The 26,053-nt window shown below is 40.1% G+C and overlaps 1 protein-coding gene across 1 annotated transcript in view; it reads left to right on the forward strand.

Annotated features, from left to right (window-relative positions):
• Window positions 1-26,053, forward strand: part of CCDC192 (coiled-coil domain containing 192) — a 309,467-nt gene that overhangs the window by 225,252 nt on the left and 58,162 nt on the right. The window contains exon 6 of the mRNA XM_065546710.1: window positions 13,931-14,063. Within this exon, the coding sequence (XP_065402782.1) occupies window positions 13,931-14,063 (133 nt within the window). The remainder of the gene's footprint in view (window positions 1-13,930; window positions 14,064-26,053) is intronic.

The following is a 26,053-nucleotide window of genomic DNA, read 5'->3' on the forward strand; positions in this document are numbered from 1 at the left end:
AGCTTTTGAAATAAAAATAAACTATAATTTTAAGCAAAAAAAAAAAAAAAAAAAAAAATTTCCTGGCCAGGCACAGTGGCTTATGCTTGTAATCCCAGCAGTTTGGGAGGCTGAGGGAGGTGGGCAGATCATCCAAGGTCAGGAGTTCGAGACCAGCCTGGCCAACATAGGAAAGTCCCGTCTCTACTGAAAATACAAAAATTAGCCAGGCATGGTGACAGGCGCCTGTAATCCCAGCTACTTGGGAGGCTGAGGCATGAGAATTTCTTGAATCTGAGAGGTGGAGGTTGCGGTGAGCCAAGATTGTGACACTACACTCCAACCTGGCAACAAAGTGAGACTCCGTCTCAAAAAAAAAAAAAAAATTCTTAAAGTATTCTTTTTATTCTCTCTGTTCCACACCTCACTTTGAACATTTGAGGCTCAAAGCATTTGAGTTAATTCATGAGTATGTAAACCCTGAGGTGGTTTTAAAAATTCCATTTGGCATTTGGAGAAAGTGAACATCCAGGCACTTGCCTCAGATTTCTCTGTTGTTGATGGAGTTAGGAAAAGGACTTAGATTTTTTTCCTGCTAGATTTCTTTGAAGCCTATGAAAGTCACTGAAATACCTGAAAAATTCACTGAGTGTGAAAACATGTATGGAAACATTTTTAGTTGTTTTGATCTGCAAGGAGTTTTAAGGGAGTTGTGAGTGGGAAATAAGAATCAGAAGGACTGGGGTTTTTTCTCCGAGTCAGAGACAGAGGGAGTGCTGGAGCATTGAATGACTTGGTGCAGTTTGATATTTTGCTTACTATTTCTTCATATCTACCCCAAGAAAGGAAGCTGCTATACTCTACAAATTCCTTAACTGCACTGCAATATTTATAATTTCAAAAACCTGCAATTCCTTTGCTTCAACAAATCTCTTTCTCTCTAAAGCTGAAACTGGCCTTCTACAGAAAAAAGGCAGCTATGTTACATGGACCAAGTTCTCATGGGAACCTCCCCATCTGCAACATTCTGGAGTTACTGCCATCCCTGCTTCCCCCAACACACTCATGCTGGCCTCAGTGACCTCATGTATACAAGCATACACATGTCCGCAAGGACACTCACAGCTTTTGTGGCCAGCACCTGGCTGTTGCCTAAGATACTCTTCCAGTTGACAGTTGATCTTTACAGTCGTACATATCAGAACCAACCAGAAAGCCTAAAAGTCAAATTACAGTCTTATGCCCAAACTCCCCCAAACTCTGACTGAGTAGGACTGGAGAGAATCTGGAGCATGTGTATTTTTAAAAGAGTCTTCAGATAGATCTGATGTGCAAATCCCAAACTATAGAACAATAGGGGAAACCTTTAACACAACTTTTTCAAAAGAGTAGAAGATTGAAAGAAGCTCACCACTGAATTAGCTTGTCTGATGGTAATTTCTTTTCTAACAGCTCCTGAATATTTATCAAAGTTTTCCTATTTCTTATCCTAATGCATTGAGTGATGTCTGCTTGATGACTTTAGGCCTGGCTCTGTCATTGAGGTTTTGCATTTCCCAATAAAAGCATTATAAGTCATAGTGACAGTAGTATAGACTCTTCCTTTATTTAAAAAAAAAAAAAAAAAAAAAAGGAGGAAGGCTCTAAGTGAGACACAAAGACACAAAAGGAAAGCTTAACTTAGAAATCTGTGATAGAAATTGTCCTACCAGAATAATATAATAAGATCTGAGATGGCTTCAAAATGTTTTCCCACTTTGAAGCCTATGTGTCTTTGGCAACAAAAACAAAAAGTAAGTATTTTGGGGAAGAGAGAATGAAATTTATAATTAAAAGGTAAAAAGTTTCAGTTAATTTGGAAAAGGCAAGTATTGTAAGTATAGTGCTACCATGATCACTACTTCAAGAAATGTCTGCTGCACAGTAACCAAGAGCTGGAAACAACCCAAGTGTTTATCCGTGGATGAATGAGTAAACAATACATATACATACAATGGAATAGTATTCAGCTTTAAAGAGGAAGCAAATTCTGACACATGGTACAACATAAATAAAGTGCTAGATTTGTAATGGAATTAGAGAAGACGCCTTGCTGGAAAGTAAATTATGAATGAGGACGTCATGCTAAGTTAAATAAGTCAATCTCAAAATAAATACTGTGTGATTCCACTTATATGAGGTACCTAGAAGAGTCAAATACATAGAACTAGAAACTAGAATTTTAGTTGCCAGAAGCTGGAAGGAGGAAGAAATGGGGAGTTGTTCTCTAATGGGTATTGGACAGCTTTGCAAGATGAAAACTTTCTGGAAATTGGTTGCACAACAATGTGCCTATATGTAATACTACCGAATTGTACACTTAGAAATGGTTAAGATGGTAAATTTTATGTTATGCACTTTTAAATCACAATTTTAAAAAAAAAGTCTTCCAGTTGAAAGTCAAATTCCTTTGTGACTCAGAATAACTGACGTTGTCAGTTTAGATAAGACACTATAAAACTGAAATTAGAGCAAGTAGAGGTCACTTTCAACTTTGACGTACAATATATGAGCAAAATTAAGGAGCATATTATTAATCTGTTTGTTCTTTTAAACAGTCAAAAAATATGTATCTGTTGTGCATCTCCTGAGCTTTAGTTTTACAGAAGCTTGGCTGGCCTTGGGTCAGCCTCACTCTTACCTAGAGGAAACCAGAGTCAATCCAGGGTGTACCAAGGATGTATTTCTGGGCACCAAACATCTTCATATCTGAGTGGTCTTGTTTCAGGCCATTGTCACTCCCACTATTACAAAGGATGATCAGAAAGTTCAAGTTCAAAACATAACTGATTAAATTTGACTCCCTTGAGATTTCTGGATCAGGACCATAGCAGGAAACTCACCATTTATCTACACTGGGAAATCCTCAAACTCCTCTGTATTAACAACTCATATGATTATTCCTAAATTTTACATTCTCAGACTCTGGGAAGTTGTGACACCACAAGTCACTAGTGAGAGATGAGGCAAGTGGTTTTAAGCCAAATCCACAAGTTCCCTCCCTACCTGTTATCACTGCATATCTCCCAGAGATGAGCATGTGTTGATGGAAACAGGCTTAGAGGGCTACCAGATAGGATACTGAGATCTACTTAAAGATCCTTGCTTGGGAGTTCAGCTTTATGTGCTGTCTTTTCAGTGCTAGATTTGTAATGGAATTAGTTAAGACACCTTGTTGGTGAGCAAATTAACAAGATAGTCCTTGAATCCAAAAAAAACAAAGAATAATCTGTATGTGATTATTTGTTTTAGAGCAAGGGCATTTGTTTAGGCTTGTTAAAATATGCAATATGAAACTTACTAATATCTCCATAGTAAAAGTTCACATCACCACCACGCCTTTTCCTCTCTCTCTATTTACATGCTATTTACAAGTATCAAGTGCTTCTTTTATCGGGTCATGTCTTGGCAACCTCACCTTGCATACATATAACCCAATTCACTTGCAACATCACACTCTGAAATTAAACTTATGTTCTAAGGACTATTAAAAATAACTACATATAAATCTAAATATTCTTGTCTCTCCACCTATGAAACATGGCTTCATAACATGAACAAAAACTTCTCTGAATAGGGGAGAAGGATAAAACAAAAAAAGTAACTAAAATCACAGCTGAAATGTTGAGTATGAGAAATGAAACTTGATTTAGAGTGCAAATACTGCACGAAATTCAGACCATTTCCCCAGGTGCTCAACTACTTCCACAGAGCAGGACTGACAGCTTTAAGTAAAGAAGTTTTCAGCTGTAGCCTACTACTGCTATTTTTCCCATCATTTTCAAAGGTTTAGGGTGTAGGTTGCCCTAGTGGTCAAGGACAGGAGCTGCAGGAAAGCTGAAGGGAGAGGTTAAGCTAATGATTGTCAGACCATTAGACTCTAAGGTTTTAACTCAGAAAAACAAGGAGTGATTTTGTTTCAATATTGGAAACATGGAGACATGGTTTTCTTGTCATCAAATGGGCACAGACTACAGTGTCATCCATACTAGATCAAATATCTTCAGTACACATTTATAAAATGGTATGAATATGGATGGAATTGGGAAGGACTATAAAATATGTTGGCAAGGAGACCCCCAAAGTGACCTTGTCTTGTAGCTATCGGGCAAATGAACTTGAAGGTAGTTCAGCTTTGATCGCTGGGTTATATCTATCGTTGTCAAGATCACATGTTTGTAATTTATTTGCAGATCAACTCCTTTATTTGCTTTGTGCCTATAGTACCCTGAGGAACTTGGTTTCTCTAAATAAAGAACAGGATAGAATTGTAGTGGCACTTGCTGTCCCCTCTGAGCCTTTTTTTATACTATGGTGCTCCCTGTGTTAGAGTAGGTAAGTGAGAAGAGGAAAATCAAGAACAGAGAACTTTCAGGGTAGGAATAACAACTAAACTGTTGAACACTATCTGCAGTTCTAGATAAAAGTAGTTATTCTCAGCATGTGCAGACCATATAGCATCGGTTCTATAGCTCAGCAACACTATGTGGTTATGAGTACCCCAAGAAAAAAAAACCTCTGCTTCATCAACTTATTCTAACTTCTTACATTGCCCAGTCAGTTGGATATTTTAGTGAATATTACCTTTCAAGTAAAAGAGTCAAGAAGGAAAACCACATCTTGAGCCAGAAGCCAAGTTTGATGCTTTAATTTTTAGTAATTTCTCCATATGCATTTATGTCCTTAAATTAACTATCACATATTGCTTCTAAGGAAGTCAATGGAAAATTTTACATTTTCTTAGGAAAAAACTTAGCTTGAGATTCTTGCCTCTACAAAACCATTTTTTTTTCTGTTTCCAGACACATACTAGATGAAAGCAATGGAAAAAATTAAAGAACTGACTCATTTAATTGCAGCTATATAATATTCAAATTACAGATAATACTGTGAAGTCATGTGCTTACATGATTCATTGCCAACAATCAATTACTTTCTCAGAAGTTTTACTTATAAAGAATAAATATTCTAAAGTATTAATATCAGTAACACTATTAACTAATACCATGCAACTCAGCAATTTTCAAAACAGTCACCCACATACTCCTTTGCTTTTAACATGGAAAACATGTTTATATGAGATCATGTCCATTTCACATTAAGCCTAGACATTTCTTCTATAAATGTCTAAGTTAACTCTGCCACAAGAAAGCTGCAGTTTTAAAAAAAAATATTGTATTTTATGAGAAAATAAAACATGTCAGAGAAAACCTCCCATTTGGCCATTTTCTCTAATTTCTCCTGTACAGTGTGTGAGCTATTTCATGCAGTTATAAGCATCATTTCTCCTCTTATGATAATTTTCCTTTTCTCTACTTTGGTTTCTTTATCATTATAAGTTGTTTTAAGGCCAGTTCTTGTACGTCACTGAACCTGTATCCCATGTAATTTCACTGCTTTCAGGGCAGAGCGGGGTTTGTAAAGAAGAAGAATATTCATTGGGAAAATTAATTTAATTAGGTTTTCCTTACTACACCAAAAACCCTAAAGGTGAATTAAGTACCTTGGTGCTTCAGTACCTCAATTTTCCAGTCCTTGAACACATGCCTGTGCTTTCTGATCCCAGATAAGTCACAGATGGCCAATAGCTGTTTTTTCTTTCGGAAGAGAGCTTCAGTCAAGTTCAAAGAGAGTGCTGGACACAGAAAAAGCAAAGTATCTGACCGATTATAAAGTTATTACTCTTCATTATTTTTGTAATCATGTTAGAAGAGCTTAGCAGCACTTTCACTAAGCAGGTATGGGAATTCTTTTTCACCACTTGTAAATTCCATCCTCTCTGGTTTCTGTGCTCTTCTACTCACGGCACTTCTTACAGATGTCTGCCAATGATATTATACCAACAACTGTAGAGGTAGGGCTGAGAAACTGAAATTGCTTCATATATAGCTTTGGCCCTTTGGGCGCTTTCTGTCCCCAGGGGGAATTGGACTAGAAAACAGCTTCTTGCCAGGCACTGCTAGGTGTGACAGTGCACTTCTCTCTCTGTTCTCAGGGTGTGATTGAGATCGTAAGACCAAATCTGGTAAAGCCAGATCTCCTCCTTGGTCTACGTTTTCTCTTCGCACGACCTGCTTGAGCTCTCAGATTTGTTCTTTGCTATGCTCAGCCAGTAATATGAAAACTTATTTATTGTACGATAGGTTCTTTCTTTCTCAAAAATCTTGATTATCAACTTCATTGATGTTTACTGGGTAAAAAGATGCGGCAGTATTACCCAAAGAAAAGAATCTGCAAGTAGAACCTCCTTAAACTCAGAAATGGGTTGGAATATGGCATATAGCATAATGCTCTGTGAAAACAGGTTTGCTAGTAGACATTGATCCAGCTTTTTTTGTTCTTTCTTTCTTTTTTTTTTTTTTTCTAAGTTAGCAAGATCTTAGCTGCCTAGACCATTCTATCAACTTCCTGGACCTTTCTGCCTGTCTATGTATACTACGTAAAGGGGCCTGAGTCCAGTCTTCCCCAGCTCTCTATAAAGGGGGCTTTAAGTGAAGGCTGCCTGCCAAAAAGTCTTGCTGCTTCTGATACTGGAACCTTACACTTAAAAAATCTTAGGTCCCACTCCAGATTCCCATGACATAGCCATCCCATTGCTCTTCAGTTCTTATGGCCAAGGAGCAGCATAATGTGGGGTCAGGAAAGGGGGCAATAAGACAAGGAATCAGAAAATCTGGCTCTGAGTTTTGCTTCTTGGAACTTTATATTAATGAATTTGGCAAATTATTTCATTTTTCTCTGTTTCTACTTCTCCATTTCAAAACACTGGACAGTTTGTCCCGTAAGAGGGCATCCAATTCTGTGTCATCCAAGATTTGATGATTCCATTCATACTGAGTGGTCAAGTCCATGTCTATAAGACTTCATGGTCAGAGGTTAGACACTGCTTTCACTTGCTTTAAAATAAATTTATAGAATCTGAAATGCCTTGGCCATGTGTGATGTTTAACGCCTGTAATCCCTGCACTTGGTGAGGCCAAGGCAGGCAGATCACTTGAGGTCAGAAGTTCGAAACCAGTCTGGTCAACATGATGAAACCCTGTCTTTACCGAAAAATACAAAAATTAGCTGGGAGTGGCGGTGGGTGTGTAGTCACAGAGAGAGATTCTGTCAAAAAAACCCAAGAATCTGAAATGCCCTCTTATCAAAACTCCCCACAATGTAGGACACTGGGTAAGACACTGACTGAGGCATGCACAGCATTATGATAGAAAGCAAAGTCTGGAGATAGAGCACAGAGATTTAAATTGTGACTCACCACTTCACTTTGGGCAAGATACTTAAATCTTTCTGTGTCTCAGTATTTGCAACTGAAAATAGGATTTATAATACTTCTCCCTCATTGGCTTGCTGCAAAAATGAAATGAGGCGTGGTGGCTTATGCCTGTAATCACAGCACTTTGGGAGGCTGAGGCAGGTGGATCATCTGAGGTCAGGAGTTCGAGACCAGCCTGGCCAACATGGTGAAACCCCATCTCTACTAAAAATACAAAAAATTAGCTGGACGTGGTGGCGGGCGCCTGTAGTCCCAGCTACTTGGGAGGTTGAGGCAGGAGAATCACTTGAACCTGGGAGGTGGAGGTTGCAGTGAGCTGAGATCACACCACTGCACTCCACGCTGGGCAATAAGAGCAAAACTCCATCTCAATAAAATAAAATAAAATAAAATAAAATAAAATAAAAGAAGCTAGTACATATAAAGTTCTCAGAATGATGCTTGGCATATTGTAGGTGACCAATAACTGTTAACATCTCTCTGGAACACTCCCAGCAATGGCCTGTCTACCACATGCAGGGGAGGGAAGCGCACTGTATTTTAGGGCAAAACATTCCAATTTTTGGACAACTCTACTATTAGAACGTTCTATCTTATCACTGGAATTCACCCTAAGTGTAAGGTTATCCCTTTATCTTGTATTAATTCGTAGTTTCTCTTAAATAAACACTTATACAGGCATCCTGTAAAGCAGAACATCTATTGTCAAATGCCACTTCTGTATCTAATAACTATTTATCCTACAGAGGGAACGAACTGAGATTTGGCTCCAACTATAAGCAAATTCTTCCCCTATAGTGAGTCAGGTTGTTGGTCGAATTACTGGGATTTTGTTTTCTTTTTATTATAAATCCCAAACCTTGGGTTTCAGGAGTAACTAAAATATATTTCTATAGCATTTTGCAACATGAAATAAAATGAGTCGGGACTCAGATGGGAGGGCTACTGCAAAGAACTGAAAGGTGTTAGCTTTGATTTCCAAGATCTGACTCTCTTGGCCATCAAGCATCTACCAGTGGGATCGGGCTCTGGGTCAAGGTTAGGGTGAGTCCTAAGGGTCTGTGTATCAACTAGCTCCGCAAAACTTTATCAAATTAAATAAGAAAAAGCTGTGTCTTATATTTGTGATGTTTTTCATTTGAGGCATTTGTAAGAAAGGTTCATCTGATCCATCCTTTGTCACTTCAGATGACTCAACAGAATGGTCACAATAACAAGAATCAATTCAGGATACTCCAAGGAAAGATACTAAAGGGAAAGAACAATACCTGTCTCAGAGTGCCCTTAGCTGGGCTCATCAAATCTTCCCTTTATTTCCTAGGTTCTCTAGGGATATCTTGGCAACTCATGCAATAAATGCCATCACACTTCACCAGCACACTTCAATGCAAAATTTTTATAACCAAGCTGTCACATTGCCTTTCTAGGTTACCTTTAAGTAACTTAAAAATAATAATAATAATATGGTGCTATTGATCAGTGCAGACTCATGTTGTCATTGGAAAAAAAATCAACGTCTGGAATAAAAAGACCTTGGTTCAAGTCCATTTAGCTGTCTACTCACTGTACAACAAGGATTAGGTCCAGCTGAACTCTCTTGCAGCTCAACTTCCTTGTCTACATAGAGAGATACTAACACAGATGACAGGTTTCATCAATGGGCAGTGGCTGCTGAAAGTGTGACTAAATGATTGTGAATCCAGGGGTGCAACACAGCGTTAAAGAATCCCCAAATCAAAGGCCTGCCATGAACTGAAAAAGAACATACATGACACACATTTGACATCCCTAGACTTTAAAATATTCTCCTGAGGGTATTATAAATACAAAACATGTAAAATTGACTTTTAAAGACAAGTTGTATCCAAATTCTATCACTATTTATAACTTTCATTACTATTACTGATTGGCTATTAGAAGAGAAATGCAAGGAAGAACGCTTGTATACCTTCTGTATTCAAACCAAATTCTCTTTTACGTCTTTAGTAGTAAGCATTTTCTTAGTGGGCCACTGAAGACAAAATCCCTTTGTTATACAGGCTCTTAAGTGAAGGAGGCTGGGATGGACAGAGTAAACTTCAGATAAAGTGGGAGGAAGCTCTGCCCTGGCAGGCCCAAGAGAGAGCTGCTGTGAGGAGCAAGAGGCAGTGCCTCGGAGTGCTCCTCACATCATTACACGCAGGCAGTCACCGACTTTGCCTAGGCACCTGGCCAGCTCTGGCAGGAGATTGAATCAAGGCTATTTGCATGTCTGTTTTCAGAACATTAAGTTTTGTCTACCCATCCAAAGTGAGGAGGAGATCAATGCAATCATGCGGAAAACTTAATTTCTAAAAAAAGAAGAAGAAATGAAATGTCTTGCTTTCAATTAAGTACAAATTTTATTTTCTGTAAAGTATGACAACTTCCATTTTATTTTCTGTAACATTTCAATTATTCACTAAAACACTAAAGTATTCTTAGAGAAGGTGCTTAGAAAAGATACCTTCTCTATCCTTAGTATCCTCTAAAGTATCCTTAGAGAAGCTGCTTAGTGTTTTAGTGAAGAGTTCAAACTTTCTCTTATGTGTTTTAAGAGTAATGACAAAACCAGAAAGACATAACTACTACATGGCATAGTGCCGGGTGCTGTCATTTCTATGTTATGTCCTTGGATTCCCACAGTAGTCCTATGACATGAATCTAAGGCTTAGAAATGTCATGGGCCAGGCGATTGGGTAACTGCCACAGTTTAAAGTATGTGGAAATACCCAGAAATTTTAAACAGTGCTGGCAACTTTGTGTTGACCCTCTTCTATGAATAGTTCCCTGGTTATTTCTAATTCTCATTAACTTGGAATAATGCAAGCCATTCAGCAATACGATACGAATAGATATTTCCTTTTCAAAACATTGCACAAATACATGATTTCCTCCCTCTTTCCACCCAGTAGGAGAAGTAGGAAAAGAGCACAGTAATAGGAATTTACCTCCAAGCTATAAAGCCTTCCTATCCTTTCAGTAATCACCAAAGAGAGTTCCCAGTTACTAAGGAGACCATAACAGACTGCATTAGATTCAAGTATGACATTTGGGTTGCCTGGCTAGTGAACGGCAAACAGCAAGGAAAATATTATTGTTGCTGAAATCATTTGATGTCTATGACTAATAAAAAACATGTTGGCAAATTGAATTGTTTGAAATGCCCAAAGGGCTTGGTTAAAGCTATGAATTAATAGCAGAGAGCAATTCTTTCTGAAGAAAAGAAAAAAAAAAAAAGATGAAGATGTTGAACTATTTTTAAGTGTATCTGAGTAATCAAAAGGTCCCAACAGAAACATTAGACAGCCAATCTAAGTCTTTTATCCGATTTTTAATTTAAATTTAATTTTCCCCTCCCTTATAGCTAAATATTAAAGTGACATTTTGATTCACATCATCCTTGAATTCTAAGGGACCCACAGGCTTTCTTGGCCTTCTTATCCAACTTCTCACAAATACCAGAATTATCTTTAAACTGTACCAACTACACCAACCCTGGAGGCTTTGAGGGCTGAGATGTTCATTTACTCATGTGCTGTGCCCCTCAGGGAGCTGGAGAAAGCCAGAAGTGGAAAGAGTTGAGGGAAGCCCAACTTCCAGTGACCTCTCAACCCAGGTCCCACAGGTCACCAAGGGCCTGTCTGAAGATGTCCATCCAGTCCCTGCTTGATCTTTCCCAGAGCAGGAGGTCTTTGCCAGGATGCAACCTATCTTGTTCTGGATGCAGCTCTGATTGTCGGAGGGTTCTTTCTCATGTTGTGCCAACGTCTGCCTCCTCATGGTTTCTACCCATTGTTCTTCGTGTTATCTTGAAAACAACATTGTTTGACTCAGCTTCCTCTCCTCTTGAATAGTCCCTTAGGTAACTAAAGTCAACTGCCATGACTGCCCTGTATACTGTAATGTCTTCTCCAAACTAAATAGTCTCAATTTCCTTCTCAGATTATAAGGTAAATATACAAATATTATAATAGAAGAGATAGAACAATACAATCACCGTAAAAGACAGACAGGAACGTGTTTTCTGGTAATTGAATATTTTTTTAAAAAGAGTTAAAATGTGTACCTAGAAAGGTGAAATTCTTAACTGATATTGAGAAACCCTGTCTCTGTTCACTGAGTTCCTGAATTCTATTCATCAAATTATTCCATCAAAATGAAAATGTAGCTTGGTAAGCCTTTTTCTTAGTGACAGACACCATGGCAGCTCCTAGTGACTGTTCATTAATTCTCACCTCACTGCATTTATTTTTTCTTGTGTTTATTTACTGTCAATGCATACTATGAGAAAAGTTTCTGGAAAAATACATATCTGCATGTGAAGAGTTGTGACATGATTTGAGAATCTGAATACCATTTATTAAGAATTAAGGGAGGGGCAATGTAAGGAAGATAAATCTTAGTTCTTTCTCCCCCAATATCCTATAATGAAAAATTGCAAACATACAAAAAAGTTGAAATAATTATGTAGTAAACACGCATATAAGTCAAAAAATAGATTCTACAATGAATATTTTACTATCTTCTTCATCTTATCAGGTATCTATTTTTTCTCTATCCAACTGTCTTATTTATGCATTTCAGTGCAACTTGCTCTCATTAGCACACCTAGTCCTTAACATTTCAGCACACATACCATTGTTAGTTCCTTTTGGACACTTTCTAGCACTCCTTTCGCAATCTCTCTTGTCTTATTTTCCCTCATTCTCTCCACTTTCTCAATTTTCATTTCTGTACCCTTCCTCCTACTCTATATCTCCAAAGTTCTAAATTGTAAAAAGAAAGTGTAGAAATTTAAGCATGGAAGAGTATTGAAGAGGAAAAGGTCAATGGTGACCATCCAGGACCTCACAAGGTGCTGTCACTGCAGGCCTGGGATAGATAAGATCCTCATGAATAAGCTGACCCAAACCAGCTCACAAGAGACAGAGGTATATATTAAAATGCCAACTTAATAATTGAAAAACACAGCTGTCCAGCTGCCAAATAGTCAGACATATTTCTTGGTCAGCTCGGTCTCTCCTGAACTAATGTACATGACAGGCCAAATTATGAAGCCTTTTAGTAAATAGAGGCTCAGAAGAAGGGAATTCGTTAGAAGGTCTTCATGACTTGGAGGCAGAGACTTCATCAGTCTTCATGTTTCAACATCTGGCCAGCATCATGCCTGACAACCAGAGGATGCATCCTAATAATTAGTACTACCTCTTTACAAGTACTGCCATGAAAACCAGGCCTTTGCGTTGTGGCTCAGGGTACCTCTCACATGGATTGTGCTGGCTGAACCTTGCCTAATTCTACCCTCTAACTCCCCTTAAAGAAGTTCCACGCCTACCATTCTCCTTCGAGTAACACATTTCCTTTAGCCCTGTTTATGCCATTAACTAAGCTTTAGTGAAGTCCTGATCTTCCTGTTTGGGGTCTAGAAGATAACCTGATCTGAGTGACCTCCCAAAGGTTTAGATCTCATAAATAATCCAGAGGATGTATGTAGTCGTACTGGCAACAAAGCAAAAAGTGAAATGAGGGGTCTTTGAAATGAAAGGCCCGTTTCTATTTAAGACCGTTTTTGATAAATTGATTTTACTGGTGTTACTCTCAAAGAGTAGAGTAATTCCCTGCTGCCTGAGTATACTGCCTTCAGAGGCCAGGGACGAACATGATCTTCCCTAGTGAGCAAAAACCATCCCTTCCCTATCTCAAGATTTATGTCTGATAAGAAATGTTAGTAGATCATTTTCTGAGCTTCCTAATTACCAGCACACAAAGACTTGGCAAGGTGAGCTCTTCAATGGCAAGGTAGCTATACAAAAGCAACACGAAAGTACAAATGCAACACCTTTCACAACAGATAGCTTCTCCAAAGTAGCAGATAAATCCAATTTTAAAGAATCGAATCTACTTTGAAACCCTAAAAGGAACTTTTGAGCCATGAAGTGTCAAGGTGAATCCTTCAGTTATGTAACAAGTTCCTGATGCAGCTCTCCCAAAGATTTACGTCTCATAAATCAAATTATTTTAGAGCAAGGCATCCCTGTTCACTACTGCTTAAAAACCATTCTTATGCTTGACCCTTTCTTACCCTTGACACTTTCCCCATATGGATCGCATACTAAATATCAGAAAACACCAGCATTTGGTGGTCACATCACACATTTTAGAATGTATCTGAAAGCAAACCATTATAGTGTTGAGGGGGAAATGACTTAGAATCAAGGCTCTATTTCACAGGAGTCTACTTACAGATGGGGAAAAAAAATCTGATACTAGTAGGCATTAGTACCTCAGTGGCAAATGCCAACTGGCAACTAGAGTTCTTCTAATTGCCTCTATTATAAGCAACAGGGTTCTGACCCAGATAAAAACTCTTCAAAAGTGTAAAAGATACTATGATGTAGAGAGTGGGCTTTTTTTGTTGAGGGTTCAAACGCTCTGACAGGAGCACATACACTGTTTCACAAACCTCGAACAGGACTCAATCTAGATAAACAGGGAGTGTTTCATCTAAGCAGGCTTCAAAGGCAGCGTTTGTTCAGACATCATTCCTTTTATTTCTTTGATGCGTCTGTCCCCAGGGATGGAAACTCTTATTTTTTTATTTTTTATTTGTTTAAGAAACTAAAGCATGAAAAGAAAGTGAAAAAGCTACAAACTGATTTGGCAACAGCTAAGCAAGAGGCTGCCATCACAGTTCTGGAACTCAATGAGAAGATAAAGACTCTATGTGAAGGAAAGCCAGCCCCTAGAGGTCAGTATTACCACGTGACAGATCCACACTGGCCCATCAGCTGGGTGATGTATGTAGTTGTATTGGCAACAAAGCAAAAAAAAAAACGAGGCCACAGGCCTGGCCTGACCTCTGTGTGGCACCAATAGATACAGCACATGAACTACTAACTCCAGGCTGGATTCACTTTCACCTTGAGAGGGGCAGAGAATGAATAAGCGGTTTGCTCATTAAGGGAAAGTCTTTGAAGCTGAAGAGCTAGACTGAAATAGATCTGAGAAGTGTTGCTGGACAAGCTGGGTGGTAGTAGGGGGAGGGCAGGGCATAAGAAGGAAGGCAGGCGCCTGCAGGGACTGGGCTCTGGAGTGAGACAGAGCTGTCTGAAAACACAGGCTGACAGACTAGGGCACGGGGAAGAGAAGATAATCTTTTTTTTTTTTTTTTCCCAATAGGCAAATGAACCAGAAACAAGCAGGGAAGGCTGGCTGGAGATGAAATCTGGGTAGTTCAGAAAATTGTGAATAGCCACATTGGTTCTGATTTTTTAAAAAAAGACTTCTCCAGCTAACAAACTATAAACACACCGTTAGGCAACAAACAAGCAAACAACAAACAAGAAAACCCCAAATCTCAGACTGTTATTTTAGCAAGAACACTAGTTAACATTTAATATAGTACCATGGGCCAGGTATTTTGCTAAGCATTCCATGTCTATTTAATTCTAAGAATAACCTCTAAGGTAAGTACATTTATGAATTCCCTAAGAATAAGCAGCGGCTTAGAGATGTTCATTACCCTGCCACTGCACAAGCAACACTTGGAGAGTTAGCCTCTAGAGCAGCAGCTGACTGTACCCTAGTGTGCCTTTCCCATCTTTGGGAGACTCAGGGCATTCCCTCTGCTATGTCGCAGTAATATCAAACTTCATTCCTGCCTGGTGAATCTCTTGCAAAGCTGTGGTTCCCTGGGAAAAATGTCTTCCTTTGATGTGTGCCACTCTTGCAAAGCCAGGAACATGTCATCGTTCTTACTCTGGCTTCCTTTATTACTCATAAGTAATTGTGGAAAAAGAGGAGTAATGCAGGACCAAATGGAGGAGGAGGAAGCAGGTGAAGTGTAGTTTCAGAAAGGGAGACACTCCCAGCACCCTGACTACATGGTAAAGCTTTTCATATGAATTTGATTTTCATTTTCAATTTTGAATAGTGCTTTCCCAGGATTCAAATGCACGTAACACTGTGAACTTGAAACATAGTTTTTTCTTTCAATAAAACAACATAAAGGCAGTTTGTAAATTTGCTTTTACCACCATGAAGCCTAAAAGAATAAAATCTGTTAGAGAATATTATCCATTTAAAAGTCCTTATTCTGAGGCATTAGCCAGATTTTTCACTGGTTTCATTAGAAGAAACTGACAATGATTGTAGAGCACATTGGAGAAGGTTCCCCAGCTCGCTTAAGAGAAGCTTTCAACTTTTCAATTGCATTTTAAACCCCGTGCAAAGAAAAATAATCGCAAGGTCTCTAATAGTTTCCTTTTTTCAATATTACTTACTGTCTAATGACAATTTTGTCTCTCGGATATTTTGAGAGGGCAAAATTTAAATAATACTGAAGGACTAGGACTCTAATGGCTTGGGAGAGGGAAGAAAACATTAAATCCTACCCTGTTTTTTTGCCCATTATTCTGTTTGTGTGTGTGGTTTTTTTAACTACCTGTAGAGAAAAACATGGCTACTCATGAACAGATGTAAATTTAAGATTTAAATAAAGCCATCCATTATGGATCAAGACAGTGATTCTCTTTTGGAGCTACATGTTGCTTCTCTTATTTGGTGGGGAAACTGACTCAGTTGACTGACATGTAGCACCAAGATCCTAAATCAAATATTTGCACAATCTTGCTCTTCCACAGGTCCCTTGCAGTCTCACCCAAATTCAATAGTCCGTGAGATCGTCAAGGCCATTGTGGTCCCAGCATAATATTAACCAGCATTCTCAGAAACCTTGGTAACCTTGGCCTCTGAATTCACTTCAGAATAAAGTCTGAAAAGATCTCCAGTAACTTTAACACACAATGACCCCTATTTAATCACAGGACAATTAGGGCTGACCCACCCCCACACACACACACGTTTCTGGACCTAGAACAACACCACTGCCCTGATTATCTTGTAAAATGTTTGTTTTGGGTTTTCAGACCTCTGTTTGCAAATGAGCTCCAGTCATAACAGCTTAAGGAGAAAGGGTGATTTACTGGGGCATGTAAACAAACCAAGAGAGAGCACTGCACTAGCCTTAGAGTCAGATGGATTCCAGTCTAAAGGACCATCAGGAAACTTCTGTGTCACTCACCTCTGCTTCTTTCTGCATTGAGACTTGATTCTGTCAAGCTAGATGTCAGAAGAGAATGGAAATATGGCCACAAGCAGCTATGGGCTGCCCTCCTTATCATATAATCTCCGGGGAGGAAAGAAAGCATTTTTCCACTAGCTCCAGTTGGAAAGTACAAGAAAGAAATCAATCCTAGCTTAGTTGGGTACCCATCTGTGGATATGAACCAATCTTTGTGGCCAGGGCTGAGGAAATAAGGTTGGACAAACCATAGTCATGTCTCCACCACTGGGTGGCAGGATAGAGGAAGTAAACATGGGGAAGGAGAATGCTCCAGCTGGCAGCTCCCACCAAAAGCACAGAGCTGGATTAAGAGAAATCCACTTTCTTAAAGGAATATCTCATTACTGGAAAAGAGTGATAGGCAAAATCAGTATCTCCTAGCCAGGCGTGGTGGTGCATTCCTGTAATCCCAGCTACTTGGGAGGCTGAGGCATGAGACTTGCTTGAACCTGGGAGGCAGAGGTTGCAGTGAGCTGAGATCTTGCCACTGCACTTCAGCCTTGGTGAAAGAGCAAGACTCTGTCTCAAAAAATAAAATGAAAATAAATTTAAACAAACAAACAAAAAACATCTCCAATACACCTTCAACTAGTGGTCAAGTTAAAATATAGTGTAGGCCGGGCATGGTGACTCGCACTTGTAATCCCAGCACTTTGGGAGGCCGAGGTGGATGGATCGCCGGAGGTCAGGAGTTTGAGACCAGCCTGGCTAACATGGGGAAACCCCATCTCTACTAAAAATACAAAAATTAGCTGGATATGGTGGTGGGTACCTATAATCCCAGCTACTCCAGAGGCTGAGGCAGGAGAATCACTTGAACCTGGGAGGCAGAGGTTGCAGTGAGCTGAGATCCCACCACTGCAATCCAGCCTGGGTGACAGAGTGAGACTGGGTCTCAAAAAGTAAAATAAAATATATATACATATATATAGTGTAATATTTACTGAGCCACCCATACCATGGGTATTTGTACTTTAAAAGTCGATTCTTCTTCAATGAACAAAAGACTGTCATGGTCTAAGAAATAAATCTCCAATGGTATAATTTCAGACCCCATAATAAATAGAGTGAACCACTTTAGAAAAGGAGTCCCCTTCTAGCCTTCAGTAAGTGATACATGGTCACCTACTCTGAAGGCTTGCTTTGTTTTAACAATTATATGGCGAGAAGGGAAAAAAAGTGTTGATTCTAAGTGACATTTGTTACCTAGATTAGCATTCCACTATTTCTCTGTTATAGTTACAAACTGATGCTTACAGTTCTAATAAGCAGATTAATGAAATGTTTCCAAATAAGTTAGAACTCCTTTTTACCTCTGTGTGATTTTTCCTTGTTTGGTTCATTTTCTAAGCAGTCTATAGGTCATTCAGGTCTGCCATTCAGGTCTTCTGATCAGAGGAATCAGAGGGATCTTCCAGAATATTAGGAATATTTTTAGGCATATTCATATTCAAATTAATGAAACTGTGTGCTATCAAATTTCTTTTTTTAAAAAACCTAAACACAGTAAACTATTTCATTGGCAGTGTGCTTAAATTACCTCCAAAGAAATAAACGATTTAAGTCTCGATGGAAAGTTCAGCTGAAAAGAAAAGCACCTTTATTACAAAACTGGCACAGCGGGAAACTTACCTACAGCCTGAGTGTTGTTTGTTGATTTTACTTTGTTCAAATAATCACAACCCAAGGCGGATTCCTTCCATCATTTCCACACCTGAAATGCTTACAGCTCTATTCAGCAGAACTCAGTAAAAACACCTATTGTATCCCTTCAAAGCTTGAGTTCACCTTTTGGTACACTTCAGTATGCTGGAACCTAAGGTTAAATTTTAAAACAATCCTTGTGGCCAGTCGTGGTGGCTCACACCTGTAATCCCAGCACTTCGGGAGGCTGAGGCAGGCATATCATCTGAGGTCAGGAGTTCAAGACCATCCTGGCCAACACGGTGAAACCCCATCTCTACTAAAAACACAAAAATTAGCCGGGTGTGATGGTGGGTGCCTGTAATCCCAGCTACTCGGGAGGCTGAGGCAGGAGAATTGCTTGAACCTGGGAGGTGGAGTTTGCAGTGAGCCGAGACCGCACTATTGCACTCCAGCCTGGATGACAGAGTGAAATTCTGTCTCTCTCTCTCTCTCTCTCTCACACACACACACACACACACACATACACACACACACAAAACAACAACAATCCTTGTTTCCTTTGGCTTAGAAGGACAGTTACTTTGCAAAAGACCTTATTGACTGTGTCCTGTTGTTGGTGCATGAGTAGTTACTTGATCTGATGAAAATGCCTGCCTTTGACCAGAACATCAGGAACTTGGTTTATAGATTTCAAGCTAGCATACTTAAGGGAATGCATCCTTCTGAACTTTTTTCTTTTAGTTTCTTTTTCTTTTCTCTCTTAATACACGCAGCTACCAAATAAGGTGTCTAGCCTACATATGCATGTCCCTATTATCTCAATGAAAGTCCTGGCAACTCAAAAGTTATCTCTTTGTTTTACTCCCATTAAGGAGGTACTCCCCAGGTAGTGCTGGTACATCCCAGGGTAGGTTTATCCAAGACTCAATGTCTGAATCAAGCCAGCTACACTTTTGAGGGGAAGCCTGTAATAGGATTGACATTTTAGTGATTTTTCAGTGACACATAACTTTTTAAACACTAGACAATTTATCCCATTTATTTTAAGTATCAGACTATTGCTGTCCTACATTCTTGAGAAAGTCTGGAAATATATTTCTTTGCCGACACCCCAGAGCCAATTTTCATCAATATTTTAAAGTGAATCTTTTATCATGATGCTCACCCCTAGGCACAGAGTTCAAACCTTCTCTATCTTGCAGTATTCTTTTTACCTCTCCACCTGCAAACTTCCTCAGGATCAAAGTTCCTGTGGCAACCAGGTGTTAGGAAAAGAGGGATTTGGAGGTGACAAAAATGTTCTGGAATGAGATATAGCAGTGATTGCATGGTATTTTTAATATAGTAAAGCCACTGAACTGTACACTCTAAAATTGCTAACATGGTGAATTTTATGTTATGTGAACGTTATCTCCATTAGAAAATAAAAAAGTAGTGATTAAAGCAATCCTAACACTGACTAAAAACCCTGTCAAGTGTAAGTGTATTTTAAAGAAAGTGCATTGGGCCTAAATAAAATCTTGAGTTGGCAGCATTCCAAGCGTTTCGAGAGCGGTCATGTTAATATTTACTGGAATAAGACTAGGCTTGAATAGTTGTCCACTTGTGTGTAGGTCTGTTGAACAATGCCACCTTTTCCTCTTCTAATTTCTCCCAGCCTAGCTCTTTCAAAGCTGTTATTTGCCATACTAGCAACCAATTATTTGACCATGAGTTCTACAGGTAACCTTCTTTCACCACTGAACACAGATATTTGTTTTCCCAGTCTACCTAGGGTTTTCTAAGAAAGTAACTAGTCTGGTCTTGGAATTTCACTGTTTCAGCTGCTGGGACTTCGTCAAAAACCACTGCTCACCATCATCAGACTTTATGGAGCTCAGGTTGATATGTAGTCAAAAGCACAGTGTTTTTGCACTTTCTGATCCCTACTCTCTACTATGTCCAAGGGTGCTATTGCCTTGACAGAAAATTAAGAAGTGACAATGTGCTAGCAGCCCTCACTCTCAGCGCCTCCTCAGCCTTGACGTCCACTCTGGCAGCGCTTGAGGAGCCCTTCAGCCCGCCACAGCACCGTGGGAGTCCCTCTTTGGGCTGGCTGAGGTCAGAGCCTCCTCCCTCTGCTTGCGGGGAGATGTGGAAGGAGAGGCATGGGCGGGAACCGCGGCTGCGCGCGCGCTCACGGGCCAGTGCGAGTTCCAGCGGGCGCGGGCTCGGTGGGCGCGTGCTCCGCGGGCTCCGCACTGGGAACGGCTGGCGGGCCGGCCCAGCGGGCCCAGGGCAGTGAGCGGCTTAGCACCCAGGCCAGCAGCGGCGAGGTTGCGCGGGGTCCCCCAGCAGTGCCGGCCTGCAGGGGCCGCACTCAAATTCTCGCCGGGCCTTAGCTGCCTGCCCGCAGGGCAGGGAATCTGCAGCCCGCCATGTCTGAGCTCTTCCCCCTGCGGTGGGCTCCCCCGCGGGCCTGAGCCTCCCCGACGGGCGCCGCCCCCTGCTCCGTGGCGCCGGGTCCCATCCACAGCCCAAGGGCTGAGGAGTGCAGGCACCGCTCAGGACTGGCGGGCAGCTTCACCTGCAGCCAGGGTGCAGGATCCACTGGGTGAAGCCATCTGGGCTCCTGAACTGGATGGGGACTTGGAGAACTTTTATATCTAGCCGGAGGATTGTATGTGCACCAATCAGCACTCTCTGTCTACCTCAGGGTTTGTGAATACACCAATTGGTACTCTGTATCTAGCTAACCTAGTGGAGACTTGGAGGACTAGCACTCTGTAACTCTGTGTCTGGCTCAAGGATTGTAAATACACCAATCAGAACTCTGAGTCTAGCTCAAGGTTTGTAAATACACAAATTGGTACTCTGTATCTAGCTAACTAGCGCTCTGTGACTCTGTCTAGCTCAAGGATTGTAAACACACCAATCAGCTGTCAAAATGGGCCAATCAGCTCTCTATAAAATGGACCAGTCAGCAGGATGTGGGTGGGGCCAGATAAGGGAATAAAAGCAGGTTGCCTGAGCCAGCCAGGGGTAACCCGCTAGAGTCCCCTTTCGCAGTATGCAGGGTTTGTTCCTTTCCTCTTTGCAATAAATCTTGCAGCTGCTCAGTTTTTGGGTCCACTCTGCTTTTATGAGCTGTAACATTCACCCCAAAGGTCTGCAGCTTCACTGCTAACAGCGAGACCATGAACCCACCAGGAGGAAGAAGCTCCAGACACATCTGAACGTCTGAAGGAACAAACTCCGGACATACCATCTTTAAGAACTATAACACTCACCGTGAGGGTCCACAGCTTTATTCTTGAAGTCAGTGAGAAAAAGAACCCACCAATTCTGGACGCAAAATGACAAGAGATGTCTCCCCCACAGGAATCATTACCCCAGGATTTGCAGGAAGGAATTTACTTTTACAGCACTATCACTGAATTTTCAGATACAGAAGCTACTCCAAGGTGGGATATTTTACATTTAGACCAATACACACCAGCAATTAACAGCAGGAAAAAATAAGAGAGCATAGGAGTGATCAACTAAAGGTGTACTTTCTAAATATGATAAATTCCTAAGGAGTTTTAATATTTGCTTCATAAAAATAGCTTATATTTAACTAAAAAGTTAAATATTAAAAAATCTATAGGTCTCATTCAGAGATTGCCTGTTGGTTATCTCTAACTTTGTCCACTGAAAGTATTTTCCTGAAATAGAGCCACTATACCCCTAAACCACAGTCTTCTTCCTGATTTCAGAAGTTCCCACAAGGATAAGCATCTGTTTCAGGAGTCCCTGCAGAGCTTAGAGATTTATTGCACAGAAGATCCCAAGAAATGTTACTTCTTTCAGCTGAAGGCTGTGGCCTAATTCAATATGTACAAATTTAGTGTGATTGTGATTTTCAAAATGTCATTTTAGAGACCTATAGGCTTAAACAGCACTGAGATAAAAACTAAGCATTGATCAGGACTTTGTTGGTTGCAAGTGACAGAAACTAAAATGAAACTAGTTGAAGGAAAGGGATGTATGAGCCCTTCAGGCTGGTAAGGAGGCTGAACCGCAGGCTTTCTAGACTGCTCCGGTGGCCCCTCCTTGCCTGTTGATCCCATGTAGACTACTGCAGGCACAGAAAGGGAAAGGATCCCTTGGCTGTCCAGTAACACTCTATAGTGAACATTTACTATTTCTGCTCAGAACCACTTCCCCCTTCTTTCAGTAACAGAGGCATGATTTCTGTTACTGAAAGAAGAGGGAAGAGACTACATCTCAAAAAAAAAAAAAAAAAAAAAAATACAGAAAGCTATCTTATGTCATTACCATAAATTCTTTTTTTTTCTTTAGGTAGTTAACACTGGTTTATAGTGCTTGCAATCAAAGAACATTAATTCACACCCAACTCCAGGTAACAGAGCTTCCTTCTCACAGTCTACAAAGAAATCTCAGAGAAGGAATTTGATTGCCCCCGCTCATATCACTTTCTTACTCCTTAGATCAATTACTGCAGCCAAGGCAATGGGATATGATCCTGGATCACACCTGAGTCATGTGCCAGAGGTGAAGGGCTAGGGAGTGTTATCAGATAAAAGAAGATGAGGAAACTTTTGGATAGAAGACAAAATACACCTCTCACCATGCCTTCTAAACTGTTTTTAGTTAAACCTTACAAACTTGGAGAAGAGAACTATCCACTGTTTTATCTTGTCAGGAAAGTACACAATTTCTCTTTTTTTTTCTCCCTCTCATTTTTACACTACTTATTTATGTCCTTGCTTTGTGAGAGGTCTGGAAATCTGTTTATTTTGTAATTAACAAAGGGCAAAAAGATCTACTCTGAAATTTTTGGTTGGGGTCCAGTGTTTTCTAACTACACCAGCTGTGGGAATTCAATGATGTCAAGGTCCCCTCCCTCCTTTGTTTATAAGACTAATTTTGGAATTAGACCATTATCAGGAATGGTGTTCCCTTCCTTCTGTCCATTCCTTAGGAATGGTACTTTTTGTTTGTTTGTTTAAAAATAAAAGTCTTCTTGCCTCTGTATCCAGAGAGGCAAGCACCAGCTAAATGTCAGACAAGGCACGAGGGAATTGGAGCTTGATCAATTTCAAAGGTTTCCTTCTTAGCTACAGAGATTGCTCTGATTACCTGAAGGGCATGTACTGCTTGGGAATGCTGCTAAATAGCTCAGACTGGAGCAGGGGAGGAAGATACTTCCTTCCAGGATATTTGCAGAACAGTCTTGGGCACTCCTTTGTCAAACATCAGCAGATGGACATCAATTTGTCAACATAAGCTGAATTGGAGACTTTGGGGTTGCAAACAATTGTCAGCCAGCTGTCAATAGTGGAGCAGCTGTCCCTGGTATAAACCACTTGTTGACAAAGAAAAAGTGAATGGTGTTCTCTCCTGTCACTCCCCAGAAACCTCACTATTATTTTATTTAGTAACTCAGTGTTTCCTGATAGGAGGTTAAGGATAAAGATTAGCTACGTTGGTCATATGAATACATTTGGAGGAAAGAGTAGATATTTTTAGGGAGCTTGAGCTCATCAAATCAAATTTAGAAAGGATGCACAAAACCAAATTCTGCTGGACAAGCAGGAGACTTCTGTTTGAAGGCACAGGATTTATTTCTGGCCAGTGGGATAATGTTATATGTATCTAATATGTATATTAGACATATACCTCCGTGCATTATGGTAATCTATGTGCATATGGTAATTTACTATAGTATTCTAAAGATACACTGGCTTGGACCAGATTACCCTACTATGCGTCTAAATTCCTCAATTAAATAAAGCCATAATTTGATATTTGCCAAAGAACATATAATTAAAAAAAAAATGTGAGAGGAACAGCATTCATTTTTCCTTAGTTGCCTTGTATGCAGTTGGATCCCAGAAAAGTATATTATTAACTCAGCCAAGCATAGGAAACGGGTCTGGCAAGACTGAAAATGTTACTGCTCTTCTGCACGTGCTTTTCTTAATCCCAGAAACTGTGGCTATAAATGTCCCCTGACTCCCCAATTTTCCACTAAGACCTGGAAGTCCTGCTATGCCAAGTTATCATCTGAATCTGGGCACACTGATAGAGCATCTGCTCCATAAATATGGTCAAGACATGTTCCAGGGGCTACTTTTTTTCCATGGCTTTCCTGGTGAATAAGTAAGGAGCCCCGTTCCTATTCTAGAGAACTTTGAATAGAACTTGGAAAACAAAGGAAGGAGGAGCCCAGCCACAGACTGAACTTGCATTATTATACTGTCAACCCTTGAACAACATATGTTTGAATTGTGCTGGTCCACTTACACCCAGATTTCCTTCTGCCTCTGCCCCCCCTGAGATGACAAGACCAACCCTTTCTCTTCCTCCTCCTCCTCAGATGCTGAAGATGAAGATATTGGATGCATTTTTCTGCTTAATGGATAGTCAATATGTTTTCTCTTCCTTATAATTTTCTGAATAACATTTTCTTTTCTCTAGATTGCTGTATTACAAGAATACAGTATATGATACATATAACATAAAATTTGTGTTAACCTGCTGTTTATGTTATCAGTAAAGCTTCTAGTCAACAGCAGGCTATTAGTAGTTCAGTTTTGGGGGAGTCAAAAGTTATATGTGAATTTTTAACTGTGCAGGAGGTCAGCAACCTTAACCACTGTGTTTTTCAAGGGTCAACTGTAAATTTATTGTAACTCAAAAAGGTAGATTGCTGAGGCCAAGGAAATGAAAGGATGCAAAGAGAGATGACAAGAGAAATACATGTATGCTTCAGGAATGAAAGAAAACAAGAATTGTTACCAGTCCTCAAAGGCAGAACAAGTACTTACAAGACAGATCAAGGGGATAAAACTTAGCTTCTATAGAATCACTATGTTATAATCTGTATTATCTTAACTCTTAAAAAGCCTGGGTGCGGTGGCTCACGCCTATAATCCCAGCACTTTGGGAGCCCGAGGCAGGCAGATCACTTAAGGTAGGGAGTTTGAGACCAGCCTGGCCAACATGGGGAAACCCTGTCTCTACCAAAAATACAAAATTTAGCTGGGTATGGTGGCGCAGGCCTGTAATCCCAGCTACTCTGGAGGCTGAGGCATGAGGATCACTTGAACCCGGGAGGTGGAGGTTGCAGTGAGCTGAGATCACGCCACTGCACTCCAGCCTGGGTGACAAAGAGAGACTCATCTCAAAAAAATAAAAAAAATAAAAAATCCCCAAATTTATAAGGCAATAGGATAGCAAAAGTTTTTATCACACTAGGCTGTCTATAATAGGATTCTGACTTCACACAAACGTATCATCCTCTAAGTTGACTCACAATATGTCAACCTATTTGACAATGCCTTCCAGTCCCTTTATCCCTGCTGACCAGAACAATTTTGATGGCTGTTCAGAGTAAATAGGTTTTTGTAACTTTGGATGAGTGCCAAAACCTCTGGAAAATTTCTGACAAAATGTAGTTAACTTTCAATATGCTTTTATTTCATGTTTGTAAGGTTTTGCCACAGCCAGACATTATTCATTTTCATTTTAAATTATGTATAGCATTAATTAATTCATAATGCTTATTTACTATTTTTTAAAGATTAACAAGCTTTTAACATAAGAACTCCTTTAAAATACTTATTTTTAATTTTCAAATTTTAATACTTTATATATCTATTGTGATCATATTGTTAGATCTGAAAGTTAGGACAGCCAGGGATGGTGGCTCACACCTGTAATCCCAACACCTTGGGAGACCAAGATGGGTGGATCACTTGAAGTCAGGAGTTCGAGACCAGCCTGGCCAACATGGTGAAACTATGCCTCCACTAAAAATACAGAAAATAGCCAGGCGTGGTGGTTGGTGCGGTCCCAGCTACTCAGTAGCTGAGGCAGGAGAATCACTTAAACCTGGGACACAATGGTTGCAGGGAGCCAAGATCACGCCATTGCACTCCAGCCTGGACAACAAAGTGAGACTCCGTCTCAAAAACAAA

This window comes from Macaca fascicularis, chromosome 6 (assembly GCF_037993035.2).
Source record: "Macaca fascicularis isolate 582-1 chromosome 6, T2T-MFA8v1.1".
NCBI classification, from domain to species: Eukaryota; Metazoa; Chordata; class Mammalia; order Primates; family Cercopithecidae; genus Macaca; species Macaca fascicularis.